The 12,495-nt window shown below is 46.1% G+C and overlaps 1 protein-coding gene across 2 annotated transcripts in view; it reads left to right on the plus strand.

The window, feature by feature from the left end:
- Window positions 1-12,495, plus strand: part of LOC108090364 (hormone receptor 4) — a 73,961-nt gene that overhangs the window by 60,479 nt on the left and 987 nt on the right. The window contains exons 3-10 of one of the 2 annotated variants that reach the window (XM_017188993.1): window positions 4,371-4,848; window positions 5,812-6,408; window positions 7,214-8,474; window positions 8,536-8,771; window positions 10,700-10,880; window positions 11,667-11,723; window positions 12,122-12,205; window positions 12,304-12,452. In XM_017188993.1, coding sequence (XP_017044482.1) covers window positions 4,371-4,848; window positions 5,812-6,408; window positions 7,214-8,474; window positions 8,536-8,771; window positions 10,700-10,880; window positions 11,667-11,723; window positions 12,122-12,205; window positions 12,304-12,452 — 3,043 coding nt within the window. The remainder of the gene's footprint in view (window positions 1-4,370; window positions 4,849-5,811; window positions 6,409-7,213; window positions 8,475-8,535; window positions 8,772-10,699; window positions 10,881-11,666; window positions 11,724-12,121; window positions 12,206-12,303; window positions 12,453-12,495) is intronic. The other variant, XM_017188994.1, reaches the window with a different exon arrangement.

Raw genomic sequence — 12,495 nt, forward strand, 5'->3', positions numbered from 1 at the left:
CTGCGCTGAGTCCATATATGGAAAGCCCATCTATATGTCTATACATATATATATAGCCGCGCCGATAAAGCCGATACATGCCCACGTGCCCGCGGTATATGCCAGAAGTACTGCGTACATACATATCATATATAGAAGCAGTCGAATTCTCGGCGAAATTGCAATGTCTGCAGCGTGCAGCTTTTGTTTGTAGCCGATGGGTGGTGGGTGGAAATTGGGTTCCTGGTTGCAGGTCCCATTTTCACCTCTGGTGACACTGTTTGTGCTCCGGCGAAATTGCGCAAGAAATCGCCTTGTCACATAAAAAAATAGATTGCTATTCTATTTTTGTTTAGAGAGCCGATAGGGCGACCAATAAAACCAAATGATAAACGTTAGTCTGATTACTATATCTCTAATTGGTAAATGTTTTTAATGGTCCTTTGTAAAAAACAACTAAACGTTGATTGCAATTGAAATCTCCAGAGATTAGAAACCACCTAAAAAGTTTTAAAAAGTATGCTATCGTAATTGCTAAGCTCAAGAGTGAAAATTTAAGGCATACTTTTCAATACCTTAGTCTGTTAAAATCTTAGAGATTTTTATGGCATCTCAGTTGGATGGAACTTATGGTTGGCTATATTGAGTGTGTCATAAGTGAAGTTTATCAGTGCCTAAAAACATCCACTTAAAACCTTTTTCAAAACCTCTAGCACTTACTTCACCACCTCCATTTTATCACCTTAATTACTTTTGCCAATACTGAGAAAATAGCTGTAGAATTTGATAAAAAATGTCTCATTTTCCGTTGATTTCCTAGTTTCACATGCAACAACCCTCGGTACAGAAATTCATCACTGCACTGGCAGCGACAACTCCCAAGCAGTTTTAGCAAACAGTTCGGCTTCGTTTTCGAGTCACCAATGGGGAAATTATCAATTCAGGCACATAAAGCAACATAAATATTAATTGAAAAATATTTTCGCATCTCGGCAAAAGGAAGGCCAGGAAGAAAACTACACACACACACACTCGCACTGTCAGTGATGAAATTATGTGCATTTGCATTAAACAAAGCATTAAATATGCAAAAGTGCAAGGCCCAGCTCGCCACCCATGTACCTTTTCCAGGGGCGGGGAAAAAGGGGGCTGCTGCTGAAGCATATTGCTGGCCACAGCAGGCGCTGTTTGCTGGATGGGCCCGGGGTGACCAAAAATAGAACAAGTCAAATATTTTTCGACAATTTATGAGCCAGCCTCCCCTCTTTTCGGGGTGATGGTGGTGGTGGTGGTGGTGGTGGGGCTGGTCAGCTTGTAACGTGTATGTCCGCCACTTCCACATCCACATCCTCATTCCCCATCTCCACTACCATTTCCACTCTCGTTCCCCGGGAAAAAATGCCATTTGCAATTAAAGCAAACAAGCAACGCAACCGTTCGGCGACGGCGACTTGCTCCTCGTTTTCGCTTTCTTTTTGCCGGCTACTTTTTGGCAATTGCATTTTTTTACTGTCCACCACCCAGTCAACCCAGCACCCAACCACCCACAGGCAAATGGCCGAGCACCCACCACCCACCACCCACTGCCCGCTGCCCATTGCTGCCCACTCCCGACGGTTGGTCACATGTGTGAATTATAATTTCGCGTCGCGCTCAAAAGCACGCTACATAAAAAACACAGACAGCGAAAGAGACAGGACGAGTGCCGCAGAAAGAGACGGGAATATGAGGCTCGAAGGGGGAGGGCGGTGCAGGAGCATAATAAGAAGAAAAGCAAAGGCTGCCATCGCGTTTTCCATTTCGCGCCGGGCTTTTGCTTATCACATTCGAGGCTGTCAAGTGCCCCGCTGCCCCACCCCCTTTACCCTTCCACACTCCACACTCCCCATTTTCCAACAGCACCCCCAACTTGCCCCCTTCCCCCTTTTGACGTGGAGCATCTCTTGCTCTTTGCAATAATTCAATTCATTTTCTATTTTTTGACTTATTTTCATTTGACGGTGGCGCAACAAAAACACCAGAAAAACCCAGCCGAAGGGAAAACGTTGAAACGTTGATGCCCAGCCGATTGTTGGGTGGCTTTAAGTGGGCTTCACTGTCCGAACCTGAGTAGATACGATTGTGCCGAGTTTTCCGGGGATGGGGTGAATATTTTTGGTAGGCAAATGAAATGGCTACCGGGTTCCCCTGCATTTCTGCATGTTAAAATGCCAAACTCTACAGATTAATATGCTCTTCAAGAATTGATGTGTATTTCCAGCAACGTATTTATAAGAATTGCTTGAGCATTATTAAAAATCAACATTTGTTGCGTCCGAGAATACTTTGATATGAATAAAGTTACACTTAATAAAAATAAAAATTGCTCTTCAATATTATCTATTATATTATCTAATAATTTGCTGCATAATAAGAATACATAATTAAAAACGCACGGAATATAAATTGAATATAAATCGCCTTAAAGGGAAATAAAAGGAGTTTTCTGTATCCTTGAACTCATTTGTTAAATCATGTATCTAACCCATTCAATTATTCATCTATTGAATACAGAAACCTTGGGGGAGCCCCTTCTCGATTCATATGCTAAATCAGTTTTTAATTTCCGCTCATTTGCGAGGCTACAAAAATAGAACTGTTGGCAACAAAAGGCGGGCGACAGCGTCAGCGGCTCATTATGGTGGCCACGTTTTGTTCTTCAACTTTTAGCTGCAGTGTTGCTGCCGTAGGGATACTCACACACACACACACACCCACTCACACACACAGCCACGCCGAAGTCCTTTCAATTGAGCGTGAGTAAATATGTTGAAAAGTTAATTCATTGCACATCAGTGGACTCCCAACTACTTGAGTGTGAGTACGAGTGTGTGTGCATGTGTGTGTGGGCCATAGTGGCTGTCAGCGGCCGTCTGTTTGCCGCCTGTTTGCATAAAGGACATGCACTCTCACACACACACACGGCCAGCAAAACGTAAAAAAAAACACGGGGACACTCGCAGGACATTAACGTTTCCAGCGCTCCGAGTTTCTTTTCCTTTTTCATACACTCTCGTTCTCGTCGTGTCATAAATTTAGTTCGATTTGCTGTTCAATGACATTAACTTGGTTCGTCCTGGCAGGACCTTCTTCCTTTTTTCACCGCCACTGTTTAAGTAGTTGCTGTTGTGCTGTGACGGCGCCAATAAATGTCAATTTTTAATGAATTTCCAGCACGTTGCAGTGAAATTTATCAAGTGCTTTAATTAATGTCTCCCTTTTAGTGTTAGTTAGTTAGATGATTGATAGATTTATGGTGGATTTCCCTTTGGATATTCAGCTGGTTCTTCCTTATGTGGGTGATAAAATCCTTGTTGGCCGACCAGCAGAATTTCCATTTAATTGCAGCACTTCCAACACCCACCAAACATTTCTATTTATTTGCATAAATTTTTTTTTAACACTTTACCTCCGTTGCTGTCACGTTTACTGCTTATTTTTATTGCTTTTCTTTTGGTCCTCCCTCTTCTCGATTTTGCGTTTTTTCTTCCCTTTTTTTGGGTTGGTATTTTTGCACTACAATTATGTTAATTTCCTATGCAAATAAAATTTAATTGAAGCTCCGCCGCGTCCCAAAGAAGGGTCCTGCTCCGTTTGTCCCGGCATTAAAACCCCCGTCTAAGCGCATTTGCCGTCGCCAGCATTAATTGCCAATAATTATATTGGTTTACCTATCCACCCATTTTCCGTGGATTCCTTTTCCGAGCTGGGTATTTGCCCATTCTTTAAACTGAAAGTCGTTCGGGAAATGTAATTTAAAGAGGCAAATAACACCGCTGCTCATTTAAACGGGTAATCAAACAAATATTGATACTTCTCCCGAAAGCCCTCGTTGGATCCCTCGAATCGCAACAATTGCAACCAATTAAATTTGCATAAATTGGCCAGCTCATCCGCGCCAGCAGATCAAAATGCCAAACAATAAATGTGCGCTGACAATTACAACAAAAATTAAATTAACTTATTAACACGCCCCATGTTTGTGTCGACTCGAGTGACACAAATGAAATGTAATACGAGTCCAAAAATGGCATCGCTTAAATATATAATCCAATCAGCAAACAATGAACGGGGATTCAGGACTCGTCATTAGCTCTTGGGTATGGATTTCAGCCGAACAATTGACACGGCATTAATTTCAAAAATGAAATTGAATTTAGCCAGAGGAATACTGCGATTTGCACTCAATAAAGTCATCTCGAATGATTATCGAATGGGAGTTAAATCTATTGCAAGTTTAGGATAAGCAGTATTCTATTTATGCAGTTGCTCAGCTTAATTGGAAATTTATTTAGAAGAAAACCAATATCAATAGCAACTCGTTAATTTTATTTCCCCTTCATTTTTTACAGGACTTTGACAAGGAGATCAGCTGCCACAAGATTCACTCGCCCAGCAGCAGCAGCCACGCCCACTCCCTGCACCACCACCAGCACCACCACCACCATCCGCACCACAGCAGTCGGAGCAACAACAACGACGATGAAATGGAGATCACGGACGGTCACGCCCTTCTCTCGCCCCCGCCCCCCTCGCACCTGCACTCGCACTCCCACTCGCCGTTCGACAGCAAGGATCACGTCAAGGAGCTGGAGTTCTACAAGAACCTGGCGGCCAAGGCCGCCTCCCTGGCCAACCAGCACTCCTCGCCGCCCCTGCCCCTCCCACTGCCCCTCCCGCTGCCCATGCAGATCGACGGCGAGGAGGAGGATAACGAGGGAGAGGTGGAGGGGGAGGGCGAGGCGGAGGATCAGGCGAACGAGGTCCTGCGGCTGCGACGGGAGGAGCAGGCTCAGGCCAAGGCGTTCGCGGCCCATCTGAACGGAACTAGTGAGTACATATCGAAAGCCAAACAGCAGCACATGCAAAAGAGTCCTTGTCCAGGATGGAAACCGTTGTTCCCTATATATTTTATTTTTTTTTTTTTTAACTTTCCTCTTTAAAATACTAACCCAAGATTTTGTTAAATGATATAAATTGTAGTTTTTGATTTGATTGATTTTACAAAATTTGTCTGTTTTCAAACAAAGTGAAATTAGAGTCAAATTGCATATTTAAGAAATGCTACGCTTAATTTTTATGGATTAATTCATTTTTAATAAGCAACAAGTCTTATCGATTATAGTTTACAAATTAAGTGGATTTTGTTACAAATTAAGTGTGTTTGGGTAAAGTTCTATGAACAATTCATAATTCCACTTTATTAAGAAATTTTTGGTTTCAAGGGTTTGAAACTTTAATTTTAATTGTGTTTTGATTTAAAAAGAAAAACAATTATCAGCATATAAGGAACGGAAGCAGTATAATAACGAGGCATTCTGTCTTAAAAAATTGATTTAATTTTAAATAACAACCCGTATTAAATTGGATATCAAAAACAAAACATATATTTACTTATTTCCAAATAACAACTACCAAATAAATTAAAATATGTATAGAATGTATTGCTGTATCTCGACGATTTACGGTCGACCTTATTTGGCTGCACTCACATTTAACGCTCTAATTCCCCCGGACTAATTTTCTATAATTTATCTAAGACTTCTTTGCACAGCGAGTTTCCATCCTCGAATTCCGCACCGACACACAGTCATTTATCCCCGAAAACCCAGCCCGGGCCAAAGTAAACTGGCAATTAGTGCTGGCAGGCAATCCGAAGCCCCTCCCCTTTCCCCTTTCCCCCTGCCCCTGCCCCTTGCCCCCAATCCCCCGATTCCGCCACTAATTCGGCAAGGAGTTTGCAACAAAAACTAATGACAACATTTTGTGTGACTCTTGTTCAAAATCCCACAGTGCAAGACATGATAAATTTGCAAAAATTACAAAATTTGGCCACGCTACAACAGCAGCAGCAGCAGCAACATCCGCATCCGCATTCGCATCCGCATCATGGGCACCAGCACCACCACCATCATCCTGCGACGGCCGCTGCACTGGCAAGTCTTCAAGGATTAGCCGCCTCCGTGTTCAATTCGCCGTTGAATTTGAGCGTGGGCGGTGAGCCAGCCGCAACCACAGCGGCAGCAGCAGCAGCAGCAGCGGCAGCGGCGGCAGCCACCCCCTCCTCCCCCTCGCACAATGGTGGCAAGAGCAAGACGGCCAAGGGCGGCAGTTCCGGCAACAACTCCGGCGGATCCGCCTCCAACTCCGGCTCGAGCTCCGCCCAACAGCAGCAGCAGCAGCAGCCGGATAATCCCAGCAGCAGCAGCTCCCCGCACCACCCCCTCAGCGCCTCCTCGCTGGCCAATGTCCTTGCCGCGGCCACCGCCTCGCCCCCGCCCACCCTGCAGGCTCCGCCGGCGAGCGCCCAGATGCCGCAGCTGATTCTCGCCTCCGGACAACTGGTGCAGGGGGTGCAGGGCGCCCAGCTGCTCATCCCCACGGCCCAAGGTGAGTGTGCCCCACGAGGGTTCAAGTTGCATGGTTAGTTGGAGGAGTATCGATAGCACAGTTGACTTGGCTTGACTTCCAGCGCGTCCTTGTGGTCGGTGAAGTAGCGGGGCATGAAAGCCCATAAAGCGATTAGGCAAACTTTCAATTTCCTCTACTTATGTGGGGGAAAGGATTCGGGGTAATCCTGATAAACAAAGATCTGATGCAATGTTTGCCATAAGAAGCTAGAACAAAGGATGAAGAATGATGTCCATATATTATATGTCAACAGCCCCATTGGAGAGTAAATACCTTCAGTGGTTGGTTGGTATAACTCCATAACACCAAAAGAAATCAAAATTTAATGGGGCCTATTTTGATATATTTAGGCCTTTTTATTTAGCCTTCAGAGTTTTAATAAAATCTAAAATTATTTTACTTGCTATACCATATAAACGCGAGATGAATATTAAATTCCGAAAAAATGTTTAGCTAGTTTTGGTGTGATGCAACAAATTTCCAATTTAATTTGATTCTAGGCAGCAAATAAATCTTTTGGCAAATATTTCTTTTATGTTCGTGATTGTTTATCTAAGAATACTGTTTGCATATACAAAAGTTAGTCAACAGAACAGATAGCATGCGTTGTGCATTTCCATTTAAAAATAACAATAAAAATTTCTGTAGTCAGAATCATAATCAAACGAGTCTACTTAATGCATCTATACATAATTCCATATATATTTAATGATCTTTGGAAGTCAGATATACATAATTTCTATAATTATTAATAAGAATACTTAACTTCTATGTTGTTTCTTAGGCATTGCCGTTCAGACCATCCTGACCATTCCTGTAAGTCCGCAGATTCCCACCTCGGAGCAGTTTCTCCCCAACGCTTTCGGCGCCTTTGCGAGTTACCAGCAGCAACAACAACAACAACAGCAGCATCGTGAGCAGCAACGGGACCTGTTGCCGCCTTCTCTGGCCGCTCTTCAACATGCGACCGCCCTGCCCCAATTGGCCCAAACACCCACGAATTTACTGAAACCCAATCTCTTCTCCACCGGAGTGCAACAGCTGCTAACGGCTCTGCATCCGGAGCTCTTTGCCGCCGCAGCAGCAACACACCAGCAGCAACAGCAGCAGCAACAGCAACAGCAGCAGCAAGTGCAGCAACACCAGCGAGAAAGGGAGAGAGAAAGAGAAAGGGAGAGGGAGAGGGAGCGAGAGAGGGAGCAACACCTGGGCATCGGACACCTGCCGCACTCCCACTTGGCGGCCGATCTGCGACGCTCGGCAGAGAGATCTCCAACGGCGGGATCGCCGACGGGCGATCCCGGACTTCCAGCCAAGGGACCACCACCCCCGCCACCCGGAGCCGCCTTCCTGCTGCAGCAGCAGCTGCACATCAAGCCGGAGACGCAGACGCACCTGCACCACCACCTGCAGCCGCAATCCGCATCGGCGGTGTCCTCCTCGCTGCCGCAGATCAGCTTGCGGCATCCGGACGAGCTGACCGCTCCGCAGATGGAGCTCAAGCCGCTGGAGCTGAGTGCCAGCAACTCGCCGCCGGCGCCACCGCCACGCCACCACTTCGGGCACAGCCTGCGCGGATCCTCGACGGTCTCGCCCAAGCACAGTCCGCAGGGCAGGATGGGCGGCAGCTCCGGTCCGCCGGCCACCGGAATGAATCTCAGCCAGCACCACGAGCGGCTGGAGCGGTTGGAGCGGCAGGAGCGGCACGAGAGGCGCTCGCACACGCCCACGGCGACGGCCACCAGAGCGAGCGTTTCATCCAGTTCGGGAGGAGGTCACCTGGCCACCGGGAGACTTTCCCCTCCCAGTTCCGCCCCCTCGAGCTCGGCGGCCAACAGCATCAGCGACAGAGGCTACACTTCCCCGCTGTTCCGCACCCACTCGCCCCAAGGACACGCCCTCTCCTTGGGGGGTTCGCCGCGTCTGGAGCGGGATTACCTGGGCAACGGCCCGAGTTCCGGAGCGGCCACCTCCACGAGCAGTTGCGGAGCGCCGGCGGCAGCGGGATCCAGTGCCACAGCCAACGTACTTAGCAGCATCAACAGGTGGGTTCGCCGGAATCGGCTTTTGGTTTCTGGTTTCTGGTTTCTAACCTATCCCCTGCAGACTCAATGCATCCAACGGCGAGCTGACCATCACGAAATCCTTGGGAGCTCCTACGGCCACAGCCACGAGGGCCTCGTCCGCCTCGCCACGGGAGGACTCCCCGGGTCCGGGTCCCTCCACCTCGAGTGTCTCCCACATGCAGCCCCTCAAGCTGAGTCCTTCTTCGCGGAGCGAGCCTCCTCACATGTCGCCCAATGGGAACGACAACGACAACGACCTGCTCATGGATTCTCCGAGTGAGTAAAGATCGATTCTTTCCTTAAATATATAGTTCTACATTGCTTAAAGACGGGATGCAAGTTGATTGTGAAAACACTATTTTGTTTGTTTCCTTACTAACTGTGGTGTTATTTTAATTTGAAGATCAATTCTTTAAGTAGAATACAAAAGAATATAAAATACATTTTTATAAATATAAGTTTAATCAAACCCTTTTAAAAACCTTTTATATACCAACCGTTTTCAATCGACTTTCATCGCAACTTTAAAGCGCCCGATTTAGCTTAGCATTAATTCCATACGCAAATTCCCCAAAACTGTTCTAAGCATCCTTCAGCGGGTAATGATCCCAATGAGCCGGAGGCCTGAAATTCGAGTGCCCTCCGCAGTTGTACATTTATAATTGGGGTCCGCAGTGGGCTGATGATGATTTGATATTTTAAGAGCCACACTTGTGTGCAACACAGCGTATGAGTGATATGCGCACAAAGGCGGCAGGCGAAAATCAACTTTTTGGCCAACATTAATTAACGAAATTTTCGTCGGGAGCCAACTTTGCAGGCAATGCCAAAAGCCCTAACTAGTTGACTGCACTTTATGTAATTTTCCAAAAGAAAATCAACTTGAAACCCCCTTCAGCCATTTTCCGGTGTCTTTTGGCGTGTGTGCGAAAAGTTTCGCCGTGCATTTACACGACTTCTTGCGACGGGCGGGATTTATAATTGATGCCGCGTTTCGGGGGACGAGAGGGGGGGGATTAGGTGAGCAGCTAAACAAAACTTGAGGAGAATGCATGGCCCAAAGTTGAGAGATGTCAACCGAAAGTGTTAGGCAAATTAGCAGCGGCGTTGACGTTGTCACGCTTCGCATCTGGCATTGGATTAGGCCAAGTTGATGGGATTAGCTCAGGTCGGATTATGGTCGACAACCTAAACGGAGGTGCAGATAGGGAGTCTCCTGCCTGAGCATATTGAATTGATTAGTTCCCCCCCAACTACAACTCAGTCTGCGTACGACGACAGGCCTTAATTGAAACTTTTGGACGCATTAAAAATGCAATCAGCACAGGCTCCGAAAGCGGCAAGAAATCAAGGCAAGATGGGTGGAGGCACCCATTAGAGCCGAGTCATCAGGATTGGATGGCTTCCACCTCGACGAGTCCCCATCTCGATTGCGACATCGCATCGTTTGCGCATACAAATTGCAGACAATATGCGGCTTAATTACTACTAATTGATGCATACAAAAACTTAAGATGTCTTCCGCATTTAATGACATATTTCAAACGCTGCAGCAAACAACAACAGGCGAGGCAAACAAAGCAGCGACGACAGCTTGAGTTACGGCCCGCAAGGCTGCTGTCGGTGGATCCTTTGCCTGAGCATCATCACAGCATCTCAGCATCCCAGCAGCCCAGCATCACGGCATCCTAACATCACAGCATCCTGCTGCCTCCAATCCGTTCTCGCATCTTAATTACCGCTAAAACACAAGGCTGCCGTTCGAGTTGCAGTTGGCTGATGCTGATGCTGATGCTGATGCTGCTGCTGCCTGGGAGCTCTTGTCTTTCCCTTCTTGCATATCATTAATAAATAAATCAAAATTCCAAGCGAGTAGTTTGCATCCTTGAGACTTCCTTTCCGCTAACAAATTAGGCAGATAAAAGCCGTGAGTTTCGCACTTGCCTAACAGACAAGAACAACCTGCCAGGTGTCCTCGTCGAGTGCCTTATCAATTTACCTCCGCTGCACTGCAATAATGTTTTGCCATTACCGCAATTAGCTGTAATTAAGCCCTCGACAGGGCAGCAATTTATGGTGTCACTCGCTACGCTAATTACGCCGGATAGCCGGGCTAATTCTCGATTTATTAGTTAGACTTAATGCACTTATGCCTGCCAGCAACTGGATTTTCCACTAACCGGACTTCTATCTTCGCTCTCCAGATGAACCCACCATCAACCAGGCCACCACCAATGTGGTGGACGGCATCGACCTGGACGAGATTAAGGAGTTCGCCAAGGCGTTCAAGTTGAGGCGTCTCTCCCTGGGACTCACCCAAACCCAGGTGGGCCAGGCCTTGTCGGTGACCGAAGGACCCGCCTACAGCCAGAGCGCCATTTGCAGGTGAGATATGCATGGACGAGTTGTACCAAACTTTAATTTGAGCAAAGAATACAATAAAAGTGTAAGAAGTAAAATATAAAATATATTTAAAGATTCCAACTGAAAGGTACAAAATATAGTCTTAATATTTAAGTCTACTAAAGTTCAGTGCTTAACCAACTCGAACCAATATTACAAGCCTTTCAGTACGGTCTATCAGTACATACGATTGGTCCTCCATGCAAAATTCGTTAAGCTATCGAAAACGTATTATCGTAATCGGAAACATTTTAATTGTCGGATAATAATATTTTATAAAGGCAATTTAGAATGAGTCAAAAAAGGCTTTGAATTAGACTTGATTATTTATTTTAAGTAAAGCAAAATCTGCAATTAGCACTATCAGAACGATAATACGAACACCATTCAGGCTGATTTCCCCTTTAGCAAACGTGTTTCATTATATTTTTCTCAACCATATTGTTTGCTTAAATCCACATATTTATGTTTCCCTAATTTGTTTTTCGTAAACTTCTGGAACCAATTTTCAAAGAGTGCCAGGACATTTTCTAGCAAATCCAAAAATGCTAAATTAACCACGAAAAACAGACAACAAACCAATTAAATGCTAAATTAATTTTATTTATTTTATTTGTTTATTTTTTCGATTCAAACGCCAACTCTATCTAACTCTCTCTCTCTCAACATCGAATGTCGAATGCCACCCACCGCTAACTGAATACGAATACGAATCTCGAATGTCGAATACCAACTATCGAATACGAAATGCCAACTATCGAATGCAAGCAGTGCACTCGCTGCGCAGATGTACGCCGCTCAACTATCGACGCAGCAGCAGAACATGTATGTGTGCCTCCTCGAGAGTGTGTGTGCTGTTTGTGTGTGTGTGTGTGTGTGTGTGTGTGTGTGCAGTCCAAGAGAAACCTAACTAAAGTGCAAGGCTCATTAACCTGTTCATTTCGCCATGTATTTCTTTTGTTTCACGTTTGATTTGCATAAATGCGCTTAACAAAATTTGGCCCAGGGCATTGCCAATGAGCAGAGTTTTCTAGCAGCTCACCAGAAACGAAATGAAAGTTTTTCACTAAGCGATTGAAAGAAAGAGCGTACTTAAACCGAAAGAGAATGCTAATTGACAATGTCCTGGCACTTTAGTTACGTTTCTTTTGCGTTATAACGGGCTTGCACAAGCTGCTCGAGCGATCAGCGACCTAATTCCATAAACCCATCCCCAACCGCAGGTTCGAGAAGCTGGACATCACACCAAAGAGCGCACAGAAGATCAAGCCTGTGCTGGAGCGCTGGATGAAGGAGGCCGAAGAGAGGTGAGAGTATGGAGGCAGTTCCACGCGCCGTTTTAGCCCTCGTTGGGCGCCACTTATTGGCAAGCAGCACTGACCCGAGCTTTTCTCGCCCCGTTTAGCCACTGGAACCGCTACAAGTCGGGACAGAACCATCTTACCGACTACATTGGAGTGGAGCCCTCGAAGAAGAGGAAGCGCCGCACATCCTTCACACCGCAGGCTCTGGAGCTGCTGAACGCGCACTTCGAGCGGAACACGCATCCTTCGGGTGAGTGGTAACTTTCAGTTACAAGAAGTCCAGAAGAGTAGAA

This window comes from Drosophila ficusphila, unplaced genomic scaffold (assembly GCF_018152265.1).
Source record: "Drosophila ficusphila isolate 14025-0441.05 unplaced genomic scaffold, ASM1815226v1 contig_414, whole genome shotgun sequence".
Classification (NCBI taxonomy): domain Eukaryota; kingdom Metazoa; phylum Arthropoda; class Insecta; order Diptera; family Drosophilidae; genus Drosophila; species Drosophila ficusphila.